The following is a 25,279-nucleotide window of genomic DNA, read 5'->3' on the forward strand; positions in this document are numbered from 1 at the left end:
AAAAAAGACATTTAGATGCATAAAAGGTCATGAGAGAAAACAGCATGTGGGACACCATGTGAAGCAGGCACATCGTAGTAAGTGTCATTTTATGATTTCAGCGGAGTCTGCCTCTCTAATATCTCTTCGGGTAGGCTGCTCCACAGTTTGGGAGCAGATCAGAAAAAAAAGCTGCATTGGAGGGGCCAGCAGTAGAGGATCTGAGGGCTTGTGAAGTAGCATAAAGCAACAGGGAATCTGTGATGTAGGCCGGTCCTAAGCCCTTGAGAGCTTTGTATACAAGTAGAAGGACTTTAAAATCAATTGTGGGAGACATGGGGAGCCCGTGCTGTGTGACTATAGGACTCCAGCGATGTGTTCTCTCTTCTTTGTTTTTGGGGAGCAGAATTGTGGATAAGTTACATACTCTCAATGCATCAGTGCACAGTAGTAGTCAGCATCTTGTTGGGTCAGAAAAGGCTGTACTTTGGCAATGTGTCTGAGGCGAAGGAATGCCATCTTGGTCACTTTGTTTATATGGGACATAAAGCTTCTAAAATCTAAAATAACACCCATACTTTTTGCTTTACCAAGTGTTTGAAGCAGCTCATCACTTTTGGTTTCGGGGCCAGCTAATAGAATTTATTATGTTATTATGTTATCTTTACTTGCTTTGAATTCTAAAGATAATTATATAAAAAGTTGTTCCCACCATAGAAGCAATAAGCAATAGCGTGTCGATACATATAAACTCACATGTGTTTACACCAGGAATGGATGAAGAGTCAACCTGCGGTCAGCTATAAATAGCCTCTGCTCAAATGTTAGTGTTGGCTGGATGTTCCCAATGGTGTGATCAGTAGTTTGAGTGTCGGTCGTGGCCTGAGGCAGGTAGCCCCTGGGTACATGTCCTGGTTATGGTCGAGCTGCTTAGGCCTTAACTGACATCTTTTTCACACAGGCGCGCACACACACACACACACACACATCACACGCACAACTCGCCTGTGTGATTCTCTTACTCCAGGTACACTGAAATAGACATAATACATTAATAGAAAAACAGCCATATGGAATATGACATGGCTATTGATATATGTGGAACTAACCACAAATATCCAAACAATAACAAACTCATGGACATGTACAATACGCATCAGTATGTTTTACAATTCTGGTCTGCTGCTTGCCACCTATAGTAATCAATGCGTTGTATTGATTCATTGTATTACACAAGTACTGGGTTCACAGTGGACGCTAAACACGTTTTTCTGCCAGAACCTTGAGCCATATATTAATGCATCCTTTCTCTTACTATATTATAGTTTCTGGTATATTGTATACTTTCAGTCCGTCCTTCCCTTTGAAATAAACAACACTTAAATGTCAGCGGCTTTAAGGTTAATATGCTAGAACTCACAGATGGTGGCAGGAATGCTGTAGATGTCACTGAATCCTTCCCAAAGTCCCCGCAACGTAAAGTTAGTTTTAATGAAGCTGATAGGCCTAAAAATGTGATTGCTTTACTGTAGTACACACAGCCTTCCAAAATAAAATCTAAATTCAGCATCTGTTAAAAGCTGAACAGTATGAAAATCAGAGATGTAAAACACCATGGAAATGATATCGGTATCACCTCTTGTCAAATTAAAAAATATCACACTCTGCAAAAAATTCATGAAGTAAAATGATTCATCACAATGCAATATGCAAACCAATGTCACACTGCAGCCAGTTTTTGTCTCAGACTAAAATCTCTAAAAAAAACCACAGAAGAAGTGATTCATTCTCTGTTATTGACTGTTAGACCACCACGGCTGGAAATCAAACTGATATTATGTAACATGTTTATGCAACAGAATTGACAGGATAATGTGTTTTATGAGTTAAAATATCAGCAGCAACAGCACTAACTGAACTGTGTTGGGGCTGAATGGATATTGGAAATGAGACTTATTTTGTGTTATTGATCCTCTGATGCTAATGTGCATGCATTGTTGAGTGCATACTGTACATACAGTGTGGGGCACTGTCTCCATAATGTATAAATACAGTATGTGTGCACATGCATGACTTTGTGTGTGTGTGTGTGTGTGTGTGTGTGCATAGGTTGTAAGTACTGTATACCATAGATGAGTGATAGGGTTTCCCCATAAGCCGGTCTAGGCCTTGCATTCCTCTCGTTGGTGGAGTTTGATGTGTGCAGGCCTTTCAGCTAATCTGGGAAGAATGTCGTCTACGGACACACACATGTGTTCCATTAAGTCCAGATCTGCGTAAATAATATAACATGCAACAGCTAACGTTACAGGTAACTATACCCCTACAGCTGTGCCTTTGGCTTTGCAGTGCCCCACCAGCCCAGCCTATAAAAAGGCAAAGCCAACACTCATATCTAATGAGTAGATGTATCACAATGCTGACTGTGGTTTTTGCTGATTGGGTGTTAAAATAAAATCAAATACTAATCTTTTTTTCTTCTCCTTTAAAAAAAAAAAAACAACATTAGTAAACATAGTGTGATTAAGATATGTATGTGTACATATGTTTTACAGTTGAACAATAGACTTCACTGTATCATCGATGGAAGTAACAGGACATATTATATATGTGATCAGTCAAAAATATATTGTACTCCATATACTCATTGATCTTGGCTGATAATATCAGAACTGTATCCTGTGTATACCGTTCAGTCAGTCATTGTAGTGTGAAACGTGTAGCGTTGTACTTGTCCTTGTGAATGTACTTTTTCAACATGCTTTGTCAGACACAATGTGAAACTGCCACATGCGTCAGTATAATGAGTATCACATAAATCTGTACATGAGCATAAATGTTTGTCACATGGCAGAAGCCGTGCGAGAGAGCATATAACAGCCCGACTTCCTATCCCCATCCCTCCCCCTATTGTTAATGGTTCTACATCCAGACAGCCATCATTGGGTCTTTGTGTTTATTGTCTGCCTGATCTGCTTGTGCTGATTGGCTCGATCCGACTGAGCAACAGGACAATGTTTGCTTTTGCTGTCTGCCTGGGGGAAGTCCCTCTTGTCCTCAAACAGGCCCAGCCACAGTAACTGATACAAAGTTCAGAGGATGCCAGTCTCTTCCTGGTGTGGTGCAGCATCTTCCTGTGGCCTAGAAAATGAGCGAGCAATTTATTTATGTATTCAATCATTTTAGCTTTACTGTTCTCAGAGAGGATTACAGTAAATAAGTGAACTCTTCTGCTGCGGCTCTATTTCGGTCACAACGAGAGTGTGGGTGTGTGAGATTAGATAAAAATAAAAAATAAAAAAAAAGGTTAGACTCAACATGGTGTCAAAGAGAGATGGTAAACGGCTGGCAGCATCTGGTTTTGGTAGAAATATCACAGAAACCTAAAGCCAGCCAGAAAGTGAAAGAGAGGTGACAAGGGTGAGAGCGTATGAAGTGAGGACTACAAAACAAAAGAAAGGTGTCAGAGAACAAGTGAAGAGAACAATGCTTCTTGCACTTGCAAACTGTTGTGAGCCAGCAAGGAAATGTGAGGAGTTTGGCTGTTGCTGTTCTGGGTGCCAGCACTCCTAATGAGTCTGTCAGCGCCAGTTAGCGCAGCCAGGCCTTCTTGTGTCCCCTCCAGGCCGCAGACAGCTGTTATTAGCCCCGTAATGGCATGCCACAGGGCCAGATTAGCCTGGCACACTGGAGAAATATCAAACATTCACTTACTGTGGCTCCTTTGCCGGCTAAAGCAGCTATTCTGCGAGGCATTCATTTAGCTGCGATGCTGGCAAGCTACCTAACAAGCAGCGAAAGAAAGAGTCTCCAGTGAGAGATGCTGTTATTGTACAGTAGCTCCTGTGCCGGGTGGAAAGAGAAAGAAATGTCTGATTAGAGGATGTAACATACCAGGTTATGTGGCTAATTTTGACCCAAGAGTCATGTTTCATGCCAGTTAATTAGGCTACATACTGTTAAAACTGCATGTATTTATCCTTAAAATGCAAAGAGAAAATACATGGAAATCCTGAATTTGCTTTACAAGTTACTGGTTTTCAGGGCTTTTTGATAACGCCCTGTAATCATTATGCAAACCGTATCTGCCACAAGATGGCCACTGCTGTCTACTCATCTGTTTTCACCTTTCATAATGAGCACAGGAAATCAAAACCTTACACAGCAAGTATGCTCACCCTGCCTCAGGGGATAACCTACACTGTACACAGTCAGTGACAGGCCTACGCCATTAGAGATCAGCACTGCTCTGCATAGGACACCGCTTATAGGGTATAAATCATGCGCTTTCAGCCTTCTATTTCTTGAATATCTTTCATGCATGGTATGTTACATAAGCCTCTGCATACATTGATTTGTGGGTTTCACTGCATGGCAATCACTGTGCATTTAGACCCATAAACACAACCGGCAAAGGTGTGTTTATGGCGGTTCCACTGTAAAATGTGAGGCCCTCCTGTGCTCATGTGTGGACTGGATGCATGTTTGCTTGAACCATGTGACAGGCTAGAGAGGAAAGGCAGGGCTGTTTCTGGTTGGTTCAGGGGATATTTTCTCACTTTAATGTTAAATATAGTTAAACAATGCACATCTCACTACATAGCAATATGAAGCCCTGCCCTTGAATGTATTCGTGTGTGTGTGTGCGTGTGTGTGTGTGTGTGGAAAAAGAGTGTGATTTCTCAGTTTGTGTGTTTGGTGACCTGACAGAAAGAAAGTTAAAAAGAAGAAGGTGGGACAGAGCAAAGCAACTAAAAGAGGAAGTGTGAGAGAAAGATAATGTGGCATTTGTCCTCATTAGCAGGCTGCATGGATCAAGTGTGGCAAAGCCATTAAGCACTATGCATAGCAGGCAGCAGCCATAGTGAATCTCGAAATATAAATTCATGTTTTTTTTTTTTTTTCTCATGTTACCAGTTTCTACACCAGCTGCATCATTTATTTTAACAGCAGGCAGTGTTCAGAGGCTTAAATAGACTCTCCAACACCAGGGACAAAAGGTTGCAGCTCATTCTATCAGTTAACACAAATACACAATAGGTTGTCACTGTCGCACAAATCATGTGACAGAAATGTTGGCCAGCTGTTACTGAGGAGAGATGTTCATGTGACGACGGCGCAGGAATCACAGAGGTGAAGTGAGAAGAGCATAGCTGAAAGTGATAAAGACAAGCAGCGAGACAGCGAAAAGTGAGATTTTCAGGAGGATCCCGGGATGTGCCCCTGCTGTGACTGTGGGCCACAGTGCGAACCCCACCGAGCTGCACCATCTTTCCCTGGCAGGGACCACTTGTTGCGAATCATTAGCTTCCCAACCACTGAGGGCTTCGGCACCACTCCTTCGGGTTGTGTTACATAGCTGAGACCCACATGGGGAAGTGCAAGGAGGAGCTGGCAGGCTTAGAGATGTGTAATTATCTGCTGCGTAACGTATAGAAAGTCGGAGTCAGTAGACTACAGCGGAGCTCAGGGACCCTGGCTACCAAACACAAGAGCTTAGTTCCATTAGTGCCGCTGATGAGCCAACCTGATCCAGTTATTATGTGTGGTACATCACCATGAGGTGATGCGATTTAACATGGCAGCCAATCTGCAGGCTTTGTGACGTGGCGGAAATTTATGAAACAAACACGGGTAAACAAAATGAGAATCATGAAAAGAACTACAGCATTTACATGGCTTCACTGCGCTTTGGATGGGAAAATAAAACGTAGCTGACTTTGAAACTAAACTAGCTGGAAACAAATTTAAATCAAATCTGAATCTTTTCATCATGATTTTATGATAGTGTTTGAGGTGTTTCATCCATGTGAGTTCTCCGTAAAAGTAGAGAAAACATACTTAAAATCTCTCATCTCCCTCTTTTCCCCCCCTCCAGAACAGATACGGTGGTGCAGATCGAGGTGTGAGGCTCTACAGTTCCCTGCCCATGCGCCCAAACCCTGACGGCAAGAGACTGCCCTCTACTGGGGTAAGACTCACCTCTAGCCCCCCCTCCTCCCCCCAAATCCTCACCCCTCCTCCCTCACCCCTTGGTCTCATCATTCACACCTCCATGTACCAAAATACCACAGCCTATTTAATCCTAGCCACAAAAGTTCTTCTCCCATCTGCACAGCGAGGCAGTCCACACACAGGATCAGAGTGACATATCAGAAGCGGTGTGGACATGGGTCAGGTTTTTTTTCTCACTAAATTTTAGCTGCCCAACAGCAGAAATGAGAAAAAGCTTATGTGTAGTAACAACTGATAAGTACGATCACCGATATCTGGACTTAAATCATGACACCACTTTCAGCTTCTTTCTTCATTCTTTAACCCCACATGCCATCCTCCACCATTACTACTACTACTACTACTACTACCACTATTACTGCTGCTGCTGCTGCTACTGCTGCTCACCCTATGGGCTCTTCCCACGCTCACTCTGACAGACCTGCTCAGTCCTCATCCCCAAAACCATCATTGGCCACCACAAGCACCCATCTGACTTGGTGGTTTGTGTGGTATCTCCCTGGTAGCTTTTCAGAGAAGCATGTTGCTTCTGCAGCTGATCGGCCAACTAACTGCCTGCTACTGTTTTCGTGTTGTGGCTTTTTGGATTCAGTTTTTCTGCTTCTGACCTATTTTAGTTTATTTTAGTTAATTTAAAAAAAAAGAAAAAAGGTTAAGTGCAAAGGAATGAAAAGATTTTGGTCATTTTCTTTTATCTTCTTTTTATTTTATTGTAAAACAGCTGTATTGTGAAAATATAGTCTTATCTTTCAGTAATTTTTTTATACAATTATTCACCACGATGAAAAAGAAAAAGATAAAGTTTACTGAAGTTTAGTGATGCGGCACTTGCAGCACTTTGACTTTCACAAAGTGCTGGAACAGTCGCTCTAATTTGTTTGTGAAACCTTTCTTTTCTTTTTAAATAAAAAATGAAATCTTTTTGTATTGTGAAAATCATAATTAGAATCTAGCTTTGCCTTGCTTTTATGCATTTATGCATTTATGTAACAAAGGAGAGAAAATGAAAGAACAATAGAGCGAAAAGAGAGAATTTAATTTCATATGTCTCCCTTTTTCATGTTTCACTTCATGCAAGTGCTTTTTGAATTATCTCTTCACTGCTCCGGGGCTCAATGAGAGGAAGAGTGGGTGAGTGAGGGAGAGACAGAGTAAGAGAGACAGACAAAGCGAAAGCTGCATAATATTGTTGGTGCGCACCTTTTTTAATTACAACAGAGATTGTATTGATGTCTCAGGCCACATGTCCTAAATCATTTATCAAGGGGGGGAGTGCTAACAAAGCATTTCTGAGAAACCCATCCTCTCCCGGGGCCCGGAATCATACGTTATCTAAAGTGAATATTGTTAATGCTGTTCTGTGGAGAGACCCACTTACAAATCATGGGAATGAGTTCCTTGTCAGGACATGCGTGAGGTAGTTAAAGATATATATCCACTTTCATCCGATCCTATGTTGTGCAAATTCAACTCTGCATCTAAATCTCTGGGCAGAAGTTGTTTATAAAATGACGGGGGCCACGTAAAAAGTGACAGATAAACATTAATGCAAGGAAAAGAAAAATTTCTGAATCTCCTAGTTTTTGTCTCGTTCTGCTACAAATTAAAGATTCCATCTCATGCACAGATTTGAATTAATCTAAAGGAGACAGTATGTGCTATTTTCTGCCTCAGTCTTTGGTTTCGTGTCATTTCCTTTTGTCTGTTATTACCTGGGTGCAGCATCAGTACAGTAGCAGACTGTAGCTACAGGCTGCATGGAGAGGAGGAGAATATAAACCACTTAACATGCAGGAGGAAACCAGACGTTTTTCCATTGCACTTATCAGGTGCTGCGGTGAGAGCAAGTGTCAAGGTGCAGTAGGTCCCTGCCCCCCCCTCCTTCCCTCTCAACCTCCAGCTCCTCTCACCCATCCTCTCCTTCCTCCCCTCTTCCTTCCCCTGCACACCCCTTTTATTTTCCCCTGATCTCTATCTCTGTCCCCCCCACCCCCCCCACACCCCTCCATCACCCCACCACCACTCACCACCCTCGGTTCAGTTAAAAGTGGGCTTGGCACTTCCGCAGCAACCCCCCCCCCCTCCACCACCACCACTTCTTTTCTCTCTGTCAAACTAACCTCCGACTCCTGCTCCTCACCTCTATGTTTCCTGTCAAGGTGCACTGCCCACCTCCCCCCCTCCTCCCTGCCACCGACTCTGCCCCCGCAACCTTTTCCTTTTCTTTCTTTCAACATCAATTACGGCTGTAAATGCCTACAGTTCATTTTTTTAAATGCTCAGTGCAGAGGGCCCCCCCCCCCAGCACTCTGTAGTGATCTTTCCACCCCTGCATATATACAAAAGTTTGTGTGTGTGTGCGCGTGTGTGTGTAGGTTGGGGGTTGTATATTAATTCTTCCTAATAATGGGAATGTGGATGACTCCATCTCAAACTCACAAGTGCACATTGAATAATGCCCATTGGTCATGAATGTGTCCAGTAGCTTAAAATATGAATTTCTTACTGATCTAGCATTAAGGAAAAGTTAAACGATCAGCACCTCCAAAGGTCACTCATTAACACATTATAGCTTGTTTGTATAATCTGTACACAAAGACAAATATTCGCTTTTAGAGGGAGAGACTTTGAGAAGTCACTGCTCTCGTTTGGCAAGAAATAGTTCCAACACATACTGTACCTCCCTCAAAAAGCACTAATTGTCATTTTACATTAATGTTGTGTGTGGATTAAACATGTGTGATACAACATGTGAATCATGTGTCATGGGTGGAATCTTTGGGAGAACCAGGCCAGCTGTGCCCCCTTTGTTTTTATGCTAAGCTAATTATCCCAGCTCCATACTGAACAAACAAACACCTCAGACACAAATATCTGAAAACCATAACCAAGAGCAACCAATGACCTCTCAGCAGAGGTTTAATTAAGCAATGAGCAAACAGCCCAGTACGTTTCTGGTCATACTGTAATTAAACTGGACAAACATTTCAGAACTGAGCCAGGGACACTGACGTGTCTCAAAAAATATATCATGTTACATTTGTTTTTATTGGATTTTTCTGGTGTTTACACTGATTTAGATATTCAAACCCAACACTGCATGTTCTTTTATGGCTGCATCATTTCATAAAATGGAACTATTCTAGATGCCTTGTGCACAATGTAATACACAAACCTCTGCTCAACAAAGGCTCTGCCAGTCTTTGCAAACTTTGGGATCTCCACTAGAAAGTAATGTGAATGGCAGGGCGGCGATGTTTAATAGGTAAACTTAGTTTTGTCATCAGTCAGAATCTGCAGTGTAACATAATGACACAAAATAATGAGGTACGTTGAGCGTTTAGGGTGATGCACGGTCGGTGACTCTCAAAGCTGCTGGATTGGAGGTTTGTTTTAGCTCAGGTTGGATGAGCACCAGTGTGTTATTTGTAGGGAGTCAAACTGTTTGAGCTAACATTGTAGCTGTTGTTGTTGTTTTAGCTCCACCGCCTTGACAGTGATACATAGGGTGAAGGTTCAGAATCTGCTGTAGTGCAGAGATGACAGGATCGTTTCAGGACTCCTCCTCCTCTCTCTCTCTCTCTCTGTCTCTCTCTCTGCCTCTTTCCCTAGGTTTCTCTCTCTCCTTCCCCCCGCTTTCTCTCTCTCTGTCTTTCTCTCTTTTTCCAAGCTGATTTGGAGCCTTGCATAGTCAATTATGGAGGGAGTGAGAGATGGAGTGGGGGCTCCAGCTTCCATATTTTGGTGTGATATTAATATTGCATGAGCGCTATTCTGTAGCGAATATCTAAGAGACTGCCTATTAAGGCAGCAGCAGGAGAAGAATGTGACAGACACACACACAAACACAGCCACACACACACTCACACACACACACACACACACACACACACACACTCATATATACAGTAGATACATACTTACACAGACAGCCAGAGAGCAGGGGTGAATCAGTCAAGATCAGGCACAGGTTGTTATAATTAGTGTTTTCCAGATTTATTTTGGTGGGATAATAAGAGTGACTCATTTTCCTGTTTAATATGTCATGTTTGTTTATCTTGACATGGCTCACATCACACCGCACAGTGAGCGTGTTTGATGTTGGCGAGAACTGAGGGATGTTCCACTGTAATTGTGCTAAGAATGGAATATTTTAACTAACCCACTGAATAAACAAACAAAACAGAGACACAACACAAATGGTACTGTTAAAAAAAAACCCAACAAAAAAAAAACACTGCCAAGATAATTGTAATATTGCAAAACCAGAGTGATTTAATGGCAGCCTATTTATTTGATTTTGTTCAGCTGCTGGTTGGGTATCAGTGAAGCATACAGGAAGTGTCAACAAGCTGAGAGGGTCCCCAGCGATGACACAGAGGCTTGGCATGGGCACTTTTAGGTGCTAAGTGGTGGTGACACCACATGGTCTGTAATAGACATCTCACTTCATGCCACCACAGATTGTCATCAACATCTGATATTAAGCTGTCATGAACATAACCCACATTAATACAGTATGAAAACATAGCAACACTTATAATTTGCTCAATAGGCGTTCCTTTTGAAAACCTCAAACGGTGATGGTAGGAGGGTTCAGTGACAGGGCTGAAATCAATATCAGAATGTTAATAAGGATATTTTTCCAATATAATTTAGCATGTGTGATTATATTACACAGTATTTTAGAAAATGCATGCAGTTAATTAAATCACTGTCAACACATTGTGTTTAACTCTTTTTTTTTAACTCACATTTCTTAACATATAGAGTGTGGCAGTTAATTATTATTTTCATTTATTAATTTTCAACATTAATCACTTAATTGTTTTTCTTTTTGTACGAACAACAGTCCAAACCAAAAGATGGAGAAAGAAAAGATGGGACCAGTCGATGTTTGGCGTTTTTTGCTTTAAAAAAATGGCTTTTAAACTGATTATCAAAAAGTTACTGATTCATTTTCAACATTGATTAACCAACTAATTGTTTCAGCTCCAGTAGTGAACTTTATGTAGTTTTTCATCACAATTTGCTTGAACTCATTAACTTGAACTCCCCCCCAAATAATGACAAATGTATAAAATTATATCATTATGGCAAGGAGACATTGCCATTAGAAGGCAATATTTAATTGTTTATTGGTCATCCAGTCTTACTGTGTAGCTAGAATATGCAATTGGCAGCTGATATAATTTCCCTCTCGAAGGGTTTGTTTCTACACTGGATGAAATCCACCCACCATTGCACTGTAAGATGAAGAAATTAATGGTAGTGGGATAAAATATCAATTGGCTTTGTTTATTTACAATAAAGATTCATGTAGTTTTGTAAGCCCCAAATACTCTACTTTGCTCTGGATAACTTTTACTGCACCTACTGGAAGCACACTGTCCATGTTGTTTCTAAATATGCATCCATTCCCACTCATCCCCTTTCAGTGGGCAAACCAGGCAGGCTACTGCAAATGTCCTGCATATCAAACATAATAATCAGCAGACACAGCTTTTCTCAGAGGACACGGAACTGCAAACATGCTGAAGAGGTTTTCCTTTACAGCCTTTTCCCTCTTGTAGTAGCTTTGCCAGGCACTGTCTAAAGCCCAGAAAGCCTGGCCTAGACTCGATACAGCCAGTTAGTCCCGAGCCCAGAAGCATCATGCTGGGCCAGACGTCGAACAAGTGCTTGGTGACCTTACAGCACCAGCTGGAGTTTAAAGAAGTCTTTAAAAGGCCGATTCTCCACAGTAATATCATCGTCCATGCCTCAAAGAGTCTGGATTAAGGCCCGCTTTCCCTGGCGAAAATGTAACAAATGTGTGAAAAAACATCACAGCCAAAGCCAATGTGGAGAGAGTGATGGTTAAAGGAAGAGAAGAGAGACAGAGAGAGAGAGAGGGCTAGGAAGAGACAGAAGTGGCAGAAAAAAAAATGGGAGAAAGAAAGTAAGGGAAACTCAACATCTTAACACCCCCCGATCCCCCCACCCTGCCAGATATATCAATGTAGTTGGCTTTCTTTGAAATTCAAATGGAAAGAGGAACAAAAAGAAAAAAAAGAAACCTCTGGCTTTAGAGGGGGGTGGAAGGGGGGGGGGGGGGGTACTGAGAAAAAGACCTGCCATCTATGTATTAGTGCTCTGTAAATATTACATGAGCTCCACATTCACTCAGTTGTTTGGCATTACTTCCACTGCATGGGTATATTATTTTAGAAACCATGCCTTGTTTATGGAGAGGCATGACCTACTTCTAGACACTCCTCTCTCTCTCTCTCTCTCTCTCCCTCTCTCCTTGGTATTTTTTCCTCTGTCTCTCCCCACCCTCTCTTCTCTCTCTCCCTTTACCTCTCTTTCTCCTCCTCTCTTTTTCTAGCGCTCTCTTATTCATTCTCAATCTGTGAATTCTCAACTGGTTGTCCCTGCTGAACAATTACAAGGCAGAGAGACCCAAATGGAGATGTTTGTAGAAAACAACATGTGTATAATTAAGGTTTAATGAGCTCTTGTCAGGGTGGAATGTGCAATTAGATTGGTAATAGAAAATTCTGCCTGAATGCTAGTGGCAGAGGCTGGATGTGGAGTCAGCATGGCAGTGAATGAAACAACAGTGAATTATTTTGAGCCCTATTGACAGAAGTAGATGGTGCTGGATCCTGCATTTAGATTTAAATACATGGGGAAGTTCCAAATACAGAAAGACTGTTTTTTTTTCCTAGTGGTGCTGTATTGTGTCTTTTTAAATTACTGTACTTGTGCACACCAGGTTGGTTTCTTGGGGGAACAGTTCTTAAAAAGCTGATGTTACTGTATGCTTTCCTGCTGAAGAATGAAGCTAGAGACAAAAATTGTGATTTGAATGGAAGAGGTCATAAACGTCATTGTTTGCAGAAATATGAAAGGGAGAACAAGTTTTATCAAAATGTCTCCAAAATGCGTTCTTAACTAGGAAGTATTCAAGTTCCTCGGCCAAGGCTGCGGAATCTAAAATCCACTGAACTTGTCAGTCTAATAGAAAAAGTTTAGTATTTTGTGAAATTTCCATAATGACATGAATCTGCATGAAGCATCACAGTGAAAGACAATCATGCTGATTAAGGGATGGCAGGCATGGTTTTTGGAGAATACCTGATTCCTGGCTTGGTACAGGAATGGCCAGTTCCAAATTTCAAATGCACCAGACTCATCACCACTGAGTTAGTTGTCATATTGCTGTAGCACCATCTACAGGTTAAATTAGGGCTGCAACTAATGATTACTTTCTCGATCTTCATCAATTTGTTATTTTCTCTTCAAAATGTAGGAAAATAGTAGAGATTGTGGCTGTAAAAGCCTTGTGTTGTCAATATATACGAGAAGGAAAAGCTCTCCACACTTAAAAAGCTTTTGAATTTTACATACACCTTTCATTTACCATAACTATGATCTGTCTCTAGTTGTAAAGTACTCGTAAAAGTATTTGTAAAGTTAAATATTTGTTCGTTTTCTCTGCTGCCGAATGTGACAGGCTGATACAGGTTGGGGCTAGCTGGTTAGCATGCTAACTTCAGTAGAAGAAAAGATGTCATAGAGACAAGAGTTGACACTGGCTTGAGACAGCTCTTGGTAAGTAAAGGACATAAAGGAAGACTGTTAAGTTAACAGGCGTTAATGCTAACGTTGGTTGTGTGGCAATAGCAAAACTTACAAATAGCCCCTTTAATCACAGTCTGTTTTAGGTAACCATGATCTGTCCTTAAACGTAACCATAGCGGAGTTACCATGTGCAGATAGCCTAGCCTAGCTATTGTAGAAAGCAGAATTTTACAAACCTTGTCATTGGACATAATTGGGGGTTTTGCAGAACTGTCCAATATTAGTGTTCTTGCGTGGAGATAAGAGTTTGACAGACTGACAAACACAACTGAAAGCATAACTTCTTTGGCTTTGTGATGTTTGCAAATAAGTGCATTTATTGAACACAATCATCCCTCATTTGCTCTCAGATCGCTGCCTGGCATCTCTTTCTAGGTCTGTGCTTTTTCTGTCCCACAGTCTCACTATTTCAGGGAAGAACACTTCAGGCCCTGTGTCTTTTTAAATAAGGCACTTGTGGGGGGAAAAAAAACAGGTATCATGCTGCTCTCTTTTTCTGCTCTCTTCCTCTTTTCTGACAGTCTTTTTCTTGACTCGGTGAAATTGCCAATTGTGGGTCTGGTGGAGAAGAAGATCCACACACACAAAAATCGTGTTTGGCTCTTTCTGAATTACTTGACTAGTCCCTGAATGAGAGGGCCCTTTGTTGGCTTCCTCTGGGACTGCCCTTGAAAGGCCCCTATTGTGTGGTAAGCACTATGATATAATGCAAGTGGATTTAATAGATTTAATGGAACACACAGGCATGGTTCTCAAGCCCTCATGTGATGGGAAGCAGCCTGTTTTAGGACATCAGAACCACATCTTAAAGAAATGAAATGATATGTCAATGTAGCGTTACTCTAGAAGCATGTTAAGCTTTTATTAAATGTTAGATGTTATTGATTCGGTCCAGTTGACCAACGAAAACCCATTGCATTTATCTAAACATCACAGTCAGTACATTTTGGTATGTTGTCCTGCAGATTTGTGTATTGCTTGATTATCCATTCCTGTGTTCCACCTGAGTTGGAAGTCAAGGTTAGACAGAGTGGGGGGAGTTGAATGTCAGCGATGTGTTAGCTTTGTTTTCATTGTGTTAACAGGAGCACAATGGTACGATTGTGTGGCCAACTGAAACCCTACACCTACCCAGAGCTTTCGGGGGTCAGAGGTGGGGGAGATGTGTGTGCCTTTAGCCCGACGAACCATGCATTTTGAAAGACCCAGAAACCGAAGAGTAATCCATCCAGCATACCATCCAAACCCTTCTGCTTCAGCAGCTCGCTCACATACCAGATCTGCTCATCCAGAGTTCTTGTAAAATGCTCTAATTTTCCAAATATAAATGATGCTTTTTTTCTTTTTCTTTCTCCCCCCACTTCCCTTTTTACTTTGTAATCTGTCTCATTATTTTAAGATGCCATTTGAGGTGTGGCCTGCCTCTTGAAACTCCTCAGTGTGATGGACAAGACCATAAAGCTGAGCAATAAACCTGAGATGAATGTTATATCTTAACACTGATAGAGGCAATTAAGTCCGTCATAAGCGAGAGAGGGAACACACTTCTCTGGGGACTCATTCACTTGCATGGTTTAACATGATCCCCAGCTAAATGCCTTATTTTATTTCTCCTCTCAGCTCACAGCTTACAGTCAAGCACAAATTGAGCTGATGTTTTTTTTTTTGTTTCACACAATTTGGTTTTTTCTGTCTGATCTGCCCTTTTCTGTCTGTCGTCATGTGTCTCTCTCCCTCCCTCCCTCTCTCTTTCCCTCTCACCCTCTCTGTCTCTCTATCTCTCCCTTTCTCTCTGTCCCCCCCATTTCGCTGTATTTGTCATGGTAATGTAAAAAATCTCAGCTGCTCCAATTCATTTCGTGCTCTTTCAGTCGAGAAAGAAGGGCAATCCTGTTTCTCCTCACTAGTTTCTGTGTGTTGAGGTTTAAATGTAATGAAGACCATATTTCATCAGCATGGAGTTATATGACTGGGTGTGGCTGAGCAAGTCTGTTATGGGAAAATAAATATTATGGAAGGTCTAACTTTGTTATCTTTATCTCACTGGGATCAATGTGTGTATTATTGGATAGGATACATTACAAAAGCATGTAGGCATGCATGCAATGTACACACATTCAGAGCCAAGAACATAATGCATGCACAAGTTGTATATACGTGCACGTACATAAGGAACACATAAAAGTGAAATACACACGCTGCAGCAGATTTCCACACATACACATACACACAGGCATTCCATATGTCCTTTATAGCGCACCATCCCCCATTCTCTCTCTGCTTTGGTTATGTCTGTATGTATGTGTGTGTGTGTGTGTGTGTGCATTCATGTGTGTGTTCGTCTCAGTGTGTGTGTGTGTGTGTGTGTGCCTGCCATCGAGTCACTGAATGCTCTAATGACCACAGTCCTGACACAGGTATTTTGACTGCTGCCTCTTTCCATCGGCACATTGACTGACATGCGATTAGTCACGCTGGGGTGAAAAACTAGGGAGGCGCACGCTGTAACCATGAAAAGAGATTGGGAGGAGGGTTAAGTTCTCCTCTCTCCGTCTCTCCTGCCTCATCTTGCTTTAAATCTAAAACATCCCTGGCTGCAGTTACCGGTTGCACGATTTGGTATTCAGTACGTACAGTAAAGCACAGCTGGGCTCGCAGCGACCTTATGAGAAAAGCCTCTCGTGTAGATCACTGCAGGTTAGCAGCGCTGTAGCACAGAATGCAAAATAATCATCACAGCAGGAATATGGAATTGATACATAACTAATCTGAAAACACCTTTTTTTATATAAGTGGGGGGTATGTTACTTCATCATTGACCTTAGTAGGTGGATTGTATATTGATCAGATTCCACATCCACATTTAGTAAATGTCTTATCTATCCCACTGAGTTCCACACAGTGAGATCTAAGAGAAGTTAAATGACAGCAATGGTTTCCACTAAGTTACCTATTGGTGGTCACCCAGAGTTTAGGTTTGAATTGGTACTGAGAGAGAAAAAAATTAGATCATATTGGTTTGCTTATGGTTTGCATTATTAGTTTGCTGTAGTTTTATTTTATCATAAAACAATATGTTAAATGACTTCAATATGGATATACAAAATTTTAAATCAATTTTCAAGTGGTCAAATTAAACCATTGGGCACCAACAACAGGCTCCTCTATATAGTACTCTGTTAATGCATAAATTAAAATAACATGACTTCAAAAACATTTTCATAGAATTTCTGTCTATGGTGGATTAAATTTGAGTAATTCTGAAATTTAACACATCTCATGAGTTTGAATTTTTTTTTTTTTTTTTTAGCTAGTGTACAACTCTTTCCAATTCAATATACAACCTACAAATAACATACTCGCCAAAGTACAAGCAAAACCTGACACAAACCAAAAACAGATATTTAGAACATGAACACAGAATCAGTGCAGTATGGAATATGCAAAGACAGGATAAGAAGAATAAATAGATAAAACATAAAATTACTATTAACTACTAACAGATTTACTCAAAACTGACCCGATTACTTTCACTGACATCATTAAAAGTAAAAAAAAAAATATCCTAAGGACAAAGAAAAGCTAAGGCAACTTTATTTTGCACAGAAGTTTTCTACAACAATTCAATGAGAAAGTGAACAAGAAAATAAAAGTTACACTGCAGCTACAGTGTAGTGAAAGATATGAAAACATATTCCCAAATTTAATTTAATATAAGTTGGTGGCAAACAGAAAAGTTTGAAGCCTTGATTTAAACAAGCTGAGAGTTGGAGCAGACCTCGAGCTTTCTGGGAGTTTGTTTCAGATATGTGGATGGATAAAAACCTAACGCTGCATCTCCATGTTTAGTTTCGACTCTGGGGACAGTAAGCAGACCTGTCCCAGATGATCTGTGAGGCTTGGATGGTTGGAAACACAGCAGCACATCAGAAATGTGTTTTGGCCCTAAACCGTTCAATTGTTTTCCGAATCCTAATTATTCCAGCATTTAAAAAAGTTTTAAAGACGTAATTCGCTCAGAGAACCTTAAACCTTAATGGATGGATAAAATCGACAGTTTTAAGAGACCACTGTAGATGCGAGTCCCTGCATTTCTGATACGCTGTGTTCCAGTCAACAGTTGTTCTGTAACCTCTATGACTGTGGTGCACTTCCTGCATCAAACTGACATTGGTTTGGCTTTACGCAAACACAAAGCTATTTATAGCATCTCTCCCACTTTATTTTCTCCCTCCCTTTCTCTCCCTCTCTATCTCTTTCCCTTTCATGTATTTGCATTTCTGCTATGCAAACAGGAGTCTGGTGTCAAGTGCGTCAGTTGCTTGTCCCTTTTCTTTCTCAAGCCTCAATCTACCCCCCCCATTCCCTTGCTCCGTGACTCCCCTCTCCTCCATCTCACTGTAGCTTTCCACCTCTCTCTCACCTTCACCCGCCACCCCCCCCTCACCCCCCCCCCCTCTCTCTGTCTGTGTTTTCCTTTGCTCAATTGTTTTGCTGTAGATTTGACCGTTATGATTAATGACCTCAAAGCCTGAGGAAAGCAAACAGAGAGAGACACCACGAGCTTGCCCTTCCTTTACAAACCTCCCCTTTTTCTCATATGTCAACTGCTCATGTGTTCACACTGAGCACATTGCGACCCATGGAAAACGATGTACATAAATAATATGAGTCAGATTACCTGAGAGAAAGATTTTATAGGCACAAAATCTTTGTCTGATTTCTGCAGACAACAACCACCACCACTGCTGTAAAGCCCCCGTGAATTATTCATTCATTCTTGGTCCATTTTTACTGTAGTTTATTTTGTTAAATAATCGTACAAGTTTTGTTATTACACTCGACGCTATGACATTAAGAGAAGAACACTTAATTGTTTTCTTGTTGAGAGTTAGATGAGAAGATCGTCGTCTTGTTATGCTAAATATCAAGCTTGCACCAGCGGCACCAGCTAGCCTAAAGCATAAAGACTAGAAGCAGTGGGTGAACAGCTAGGAGGTCACTGTGCTCCAGCTTGTAACGTAGAACCTATTGTTTTTACATTCGTGTTTATGATTAAACAAATTAAATGTAAAATAATTAGCGAGCTTTAGAGGGTTAGGTTGGCAGATTTTTACCTTCAGTCAGTGCTAGGCTAGCTGTTGCCCCCATTGCCAGACTTTGTGCTAAGCTAAGCTAATTGTCTGCTGATTCAAGCTTCATTTTTAGCATACAGACTATTTCTTTCAGCACACTGGATTTAAGTCAGACCGCTAAGCTCAGATTGGCATTGGGTAAGTGCAAACTAAGGACTAGAAACCTTGTATAGCTATCATTTCTTAGGGTTTTATAGAGATTTCTTAGCGAAGGTCCTCTCCCGTTTCTAGACTTCAGCATACTTTGCTTAACTTACCAGTTGAAATAATGATTTATACCTTTCTCCTCGATTTATCTATTGTTTATTATTCTAACAACTCTGCCCTCAGGGACTCCTTCCTGTTGTGCAACAGAGGCACCATCAACGCCTTCACTTTGCTCTTTGACATTCTGTATAATTGTTTTCTACTTACCCTGTTTTGCTCATCAAGAGCTGGTTTGCAGGTTTGAAAATAACCTACTCCAGGACACCATCACATCTAGCACGATGTGATTAAGACAGCATGTAAAATCATTTTCCAAGAGCAATAAAGAAAGTGATTTCATTTTCACTGCAGAATACAATGATTGTTCCTCCAGCAAACTAATAGTGCTATCAGACAGAAATCATTGCACTAGAAGTAACGGTTCCATTAGAGGCTGAATGATAATGCAGAAATGGAATTGGGGCTTCAAATTGAATAATGTTGTAAGGAACTGTGTTTGTACTGTAGCTTGGTGCTCTGACTGTGTCATGTATAAAGATAGAAACACAAATGCAAGAAAACAGTATTGGCCTTGAATCTGACTATAAATTAAATGGAAAATATTCAAACACTAAAAAAAAAATAGATTCCCATAACGAACAGCATACAGTACATATATTTAGTCCACAGAGCCTCTGGCTCATTACATATTGTGAAATATGACTATAAAAAAGATGTGGCCCATTTTGGGTCCCTGCCCACAGCTTAAAGAAACACCCCTAGCAGGTCACTGTTGGCACGTCCATCCCGTTACTTGACCTTACAGTAGCAGCGGTAATTTATCTCAGCCCCTACTAGCTCACTTACGTAGTGTTTTGTTTCCTCATAAATGCCTGGTGCCAAATAGTGTCAGACCGAGAGGCAGTGAAGGCCTCTGGGAGCATGTGTGTGTGTTTGTGTTTGTGTGTGTGTGTGTTTGTGTGTGTGTGTGTGTGTGTGCGCGTGCATGTTTGTATGCTTTTGTGTTTCAAGCTGCAGCCTCTGGCTGTGACCCCAGTGTTAATCACACTACAGCCAGAACAACCACAAGCTCTATTGCCACTACTACTAAGCCTCCTCCTCTCTATCTCTGTTTCCTTCTCTGTCCTTTCTCTCTCTCTATTACACCCATACCTCCAGTATCTTCCCTACTCTACTTCCCATTTACTCATGATCTTTACCCACCCCTACCATTAGCCCAGGGTCTTAGTCTTTGTCACCCTCTCCCATAACCTCAAACCATCACCTTTCCTCTAGCCTAAACCTCCCCTCTGGGCTTCTTGAGGTCGGTGTTTCTGAGCTCTGAATTAGTGGGGTTGCCCTGTCCTCGTTTCTTTGGCAAAGTGCAGAAGCACTAAAGGCTGTTCTCACCTCTTGGAGTCCGTGTGGTCTCTCACTCCCTAGCTGGCTGGCGGGTTGGTAAAAGTGTTGATGTGCGATTAGTCAGCCATGTTACTGGGTAATTGCTGTAGAGGGAAACAGCCTTTGTGTCTGGCTGGCTGAAATGTCACTATTTGTCAGCCTGAGTCTTATTCTCAAATTTTGTCTCTTAATGTTATTGGTCATGACAACATTTGACTCCTCGCCTCCCTAGAGTTTTGGGAAAACCACAGTACAGCACAAATGATGTCAATTACAGCAAGGGGCTTGAACCTCCTACAGCTTTTCAAGAAAAGTCAATCCAACAGAAATCAGCTTGAACACTTGAACGCTTGTCTTCTTGAAAGTAAACACAGGTAGGTCACCCAGAGTTTAGGAACGAAGGTAGGTTTCTGGAAATTCCAGAAGCTGTTTTGATGAACGAGAGGGATCACTAAAGCCACTGGGATTCATCACCTGGGAGCCAAGGAAATCTGTACCAAATGTTATGGTAATCTGTCCAAAAGAAGCTATGATACAGTATGTCAGTCTGGAAGTGTTGGTCCAACCACCTGACAGACGCACACTGCAATACTTAGAGCACTGCAATGTACATTGTAAGATTTTGATCGATGGATGTGCTATGCTAGTAAGTGACTGGGACACTTGCTAGCTGACTAACTTAAGTGTGAGCATTGAGCTCTCAGTGTGGTGATTATCTGTTGTCCCCTTGTCGCCTTGTGACACCCGTGGAATCACAGTAGTTAGGTGTGTGCACACTTAACGCACACACAAGGCTGTAGGCAAGCTGAGGCGAAGAGTGTGAGTTACACAAGCTTTGACAGGGCCTAATTATACTTGTCTCTAATGAACTGTAATTACTGACATCCACCAGAGCATCGAGGTCTATAAGCCGAGGACTTGCACTCATTAGGCTGCTGTGTTACACTGTTTCTCTATCTCTACTGACTGACCGAAAATCTCTGTTTTCTGTCCTTGTTGTGATGTGTTGTGTCTCTGCCTGACTTTTTTCTCATCTCTCCTTCTTTCTCTCTCTCTCTCTCTCTCTCTGCAGTTTGATGGTGACAACATGTACATGAATGAAAACAACCATGAGTTCCTCCCGCCGAACCAGGTGAGTTCAAATTGCCCCTAATGGAATACCTGCTATTTCATCTCTTCCCAATGATTGTTGCCTGAGTTGCTGTGGAGCCATTTTCCTTCCACTATTGTTATTGCTTGTTAGGATGGAAGATAAATTGTTGTTACTGAAACAACCACAGAGTTATATATCATATGTCATCAGCTGAAAGTAAAGAGACTGAAATATTAAAAAAAAACAAAACAAAACAAACCCAATTAGTTCAACCATGTTTTACACTGACAGATGGAAAAGAACATTCTGCTACACCTTCTGCACTCGATGGGTGAAAAACAAAATAATATGAATGTTAGTGGTCACAGTGTTGAACAAACAAATATATTTCTTGTAGTCCTAGAACCTGGAGACTAAATACAGCTTTGCTTTCTTCTTCTTATTATTATTATTATTTTACATTTTGCTTTATGTTATTAATTTATTTATTTTCTCTTATTTATGTCGACAGCCTGTGCTCAAAAATATATATTTTCTCTTTTATTGTATTCTTGAAATATGAAGTAAACAGATGATATGGTTGTTATTCTGTATAAAAATAAAATACATAATCTACTGAATCTGGAGTTTATCCCAGCATGCACTGAGCACTGAACACTCTGGACAGGTTGCTAGTCCATCACAGTCTATTTCAAAAAGTCATAATTACATGTCTACAGTGAGTATGAGAAAAGAAGAGCATTGGAAAAAAAAAATCCAGATTCCACACAGAAACTGCTGGGACCTTCTTTCTCTGAGCTGACAGTATCAACCATTAAACTAACTATGCCATCATAAAATTCAAATTCACCACATTCCAATTATGCAATCGTGCTCTGGGCACTCTATTTTCACTTCTGGCTTTTCACTGGTAAAAGCCAAGCAGAAAACGCAGCTTCATTCTGAGTGATTTTTGGCCTCATTACAAAAGGATTTATTAAGTTAGAATGGAGGGGGAGTCAGTGCTCTTCTACAGAACATGGCAACCATGCCAGATACACTGTAGCACAGCTGGTTGTGAACAACTGGGAGACCATATGGTTGTGTTTGGACAGAGGGATTTGTGGAGTTTGGGAATAAGCCCATCTGACATACACAAGGGAGCAGGGAATTTGTCCCTGTCAATTGCAATTATTAGAACCGACCCACAGGCTACAGTAGTTCTGAGTTTCTGTTGCATTTGCTGTTTTGCTTAATTTCTTAATGCTCCGGTTTGTTAAAGTGTGGCTCAGGGCCCAGACTGAGACAGAGCTCCCAATGCTGTTTCTTGTACACGATTCCTCAAGTTTATTTAGACATCTCTGACAACAAATATGTCTGTCACAAAGTGAATTTCAGTAGGATAATGCTGTTATCTGTCAGATTTCACATGCAGATACCTGGCTGTCTAAAATAATCTCAAGAACAACTGCTTTTATCGCCCATTTTGATTCAGCACATGAAGTTTTACTGCAGTGCTGATTGACTGATTACAAGTCGTGCTGATGCGCACAACGTGTTTTTGCTGAATTACTAGGGGACAGATAAAATATCGCAAATGTTGCATGGAAGATAGATACAGAGAGTGTTGGGGGGAGAGAAAGGTAGGGATCAAGGAAGCAGGAGAAACAGAGAGTGGGAAATAGCGTGAAAGACGGTGATGGGATGAGAGACGATTTTGCTTTGCTCTGTGTTAGACTTTGTTTACTCAAGATTCCCTCATATTTGACATGTGCCTTGCTCTATTCTCCGCTTCAGCAAGTTTAGCCTCTCCTTCCCTCTGACAGCTAGAACCAGGGAGGGCCTTAGGGGTGGACACACACGCTGACAACAAAACATAGAGATGGGAGAAACAGCAAAAAATCACTGATATGCACCTCCTTAGCTAATTCCACACTATTTTAGCAGACCTTAACTATGTAGTGCTTCCACGCTGGAAAAGCATACTTGAAAACATCTGCATTGCTTGATTTTTGAGGTTGCTTGAGTAAAATCTATAATCAGTTATACATAATAATTGTGCACAGTAAATACTGTTAATGTACAATAAAACATACTTAAAAATAGGAAATGATACAACACTTCTTCCATCAGATTACACTGTTGAGAACTCATCTGCCAATAAAATTTTACAAAGAGACTGCGAAATGTTTTTTTAATCTTTAATGTAACAGTTATTTTTCTGGTTTTCTGGGATGTTTCTAAACCTGATTCAGAACTATCCACTAGTGTGAAATTTTGTCCTGCTGTTAGCTGCTCCTACATTTCCTTTGGGAACTGCATTGTGGGAGAATACAACAGTATACTCATAAATTTTTAGCATGCATACTGATTGTTTTATTTATACTTTTTTTTAGACATTTTCCATCGTAAACAAACTCAAAACCTGCTTAGAATTTGTAGGTTGTAAATATTTCAATCACAAAGCAGCTGTTGGTGCATGTGTTGCATTATTTTCTGTCAATACAAATTGCAGTAAAGTGCATCGGTTTAATCTATGCTAACTACAAAAAAAGTATACTATAACATAGGGCTGCACGATATGCAAATTATTTTGACAGATATTGTGATTGTGATATGAGTCACTGTGTCAGCTGAAATGATTGTTTTTGCATTTCATTTTCACTGAAAAAAAAAGTAAAAATGATGATGTGATATTTGTTGGGGCTTGTACAAATGAAGCATTTTTCGCTTACGTTTGGAGAATATGATTTGTAGGCCGGGGAATCTCTGTAGTAACACAACGCTTACGGTGCTAACGATGCTCAACAATGTTGGGACACATTTTACCTTCACCAAAAAAATTACAGCTTTTGCAATTTGGATATTGCACTTGGTCATATTGCGATTTCGATTAATTGCGCAGCCCTAATAATAACATTAGTATATAATATATGTTGCATGTAAGTAAGCATGTTTCAGTGGATTGGGTGTTTGACTGACTGGTTAAAGTTGAGTCTAAAGTACATTAAGAAACTATAAATGTGTTTATGCTTGTGTTGTTTGCAAATGGACTTGGTGAAAGAAACTCAGGGATAAGATAGCTGAAGGGATCATTGTTTATTAACTAGTTTTATTCTTCAAGAAACATGTTGTACAGTGTATACATTAGCTGCATTATCCTTAATATATTCCATCTTGAAGAAAAACAAATCACACTGCCTAAAGCTTACTTTTCTCTGCTCACTGCTTTATTATCTGACTTTTCTTCTCCATCTTTCTTTCTCCCACTCTCTCTGTGACTCCCCCTCTTTTGCTCTTTCTCTCACTCTTTTTCTCTCTTAGCTCCCCCACCCCTGCCATTGCATTTAAATGCATTTGGGTCAGCGGTTCCACCTCCAAACTGTGTGATAGTGTCTTTCTCAGTTCTCGCAAATCTCCCACTTTCATGTAATTGCTCTATTTAATGTGGTTCACCTGTATCTATACATTTCTTATACATAAGATGCCATCATATAGGACATAAGCACGGGCCTGTTCAGTAACTTCAACCAAGTAACCACATCCAATAGTGAGATGCTTAGATGGGTATGTTCTCGTGATGAGTCACAAGGAAACAGGGTCAGGGCCATTGTCATATCGATGTTCCCATGAACATCGGAGTCTGACCCTGCTTAGCTCTCTGCAGTGTTTCTTCTTGTCTCTCTCTTCTCCCCCAGAGGAGTGACAAAGTGTTAGTGATTCAATGACAAGGTCACCGACCCTGATCTTGGCATCAACAAGCTCTTTGTCTGCCCCTGTGGCCACTGACCATTGTCGTGGCAACAATGTAGAAAAGAGTATCGAACGACGAGGAGCTTGTTGTGGTGTCCTCGCAGAGGTT

General features: G+C 40.9%; 1 protein-coding gene across 4 annotated transcripts in view; it reads left to right on the plus strand.

The window, feature by feature from the left end:
• Nucleotides 1-25,279, plus strand: part of tox2 (TOX high mobility group box family member 2) — a 108,573-nt gene that overhangs the window by 43,293 nt on the left and 40,001 nt on the right. For 3 of the 4 annotated variants that reach the window (XM_071493803.1, XM_071493801.1, XM_071493804.1), the window contains exons 2-3: nucleotides 5,858-5,950; nucleotides 21,418-21,477. In XM_071493803.1, the coding sequence (XP_071349904.1) occupies nucleotides 5,909-5,950; nucleotides 21,418-21,477 (102 nt within the window). In that variant the 5' untranslated portion in view covers nucleotides 5,858-5,908. The remainder of the gene's footprint in view (nucleotides 1-5,857; nucleotides 5,951-21,417; nucleotides 21,478-25,279) is intronic. The other variant, XM_071493802.1, reaches the window with a different exon arrangement.

Source organism: Trachinotus anak, unplaced genomic scaffold, assembly GCF_046630095.1.
Source record: "Trachinotus anak isolate AG129_WGS33_773 ecotype Australia unplaced genomic scaffold, CSIRO_AGI_Tana_v1 ptg000013l, whole genome shotgun sequence".
Lineage (NCBI taxonomy): Eukaryota > Metazoa > Chordata > Actinopteri > Carangiformes > Carangidae > Trachinotus > Trachinotus anak.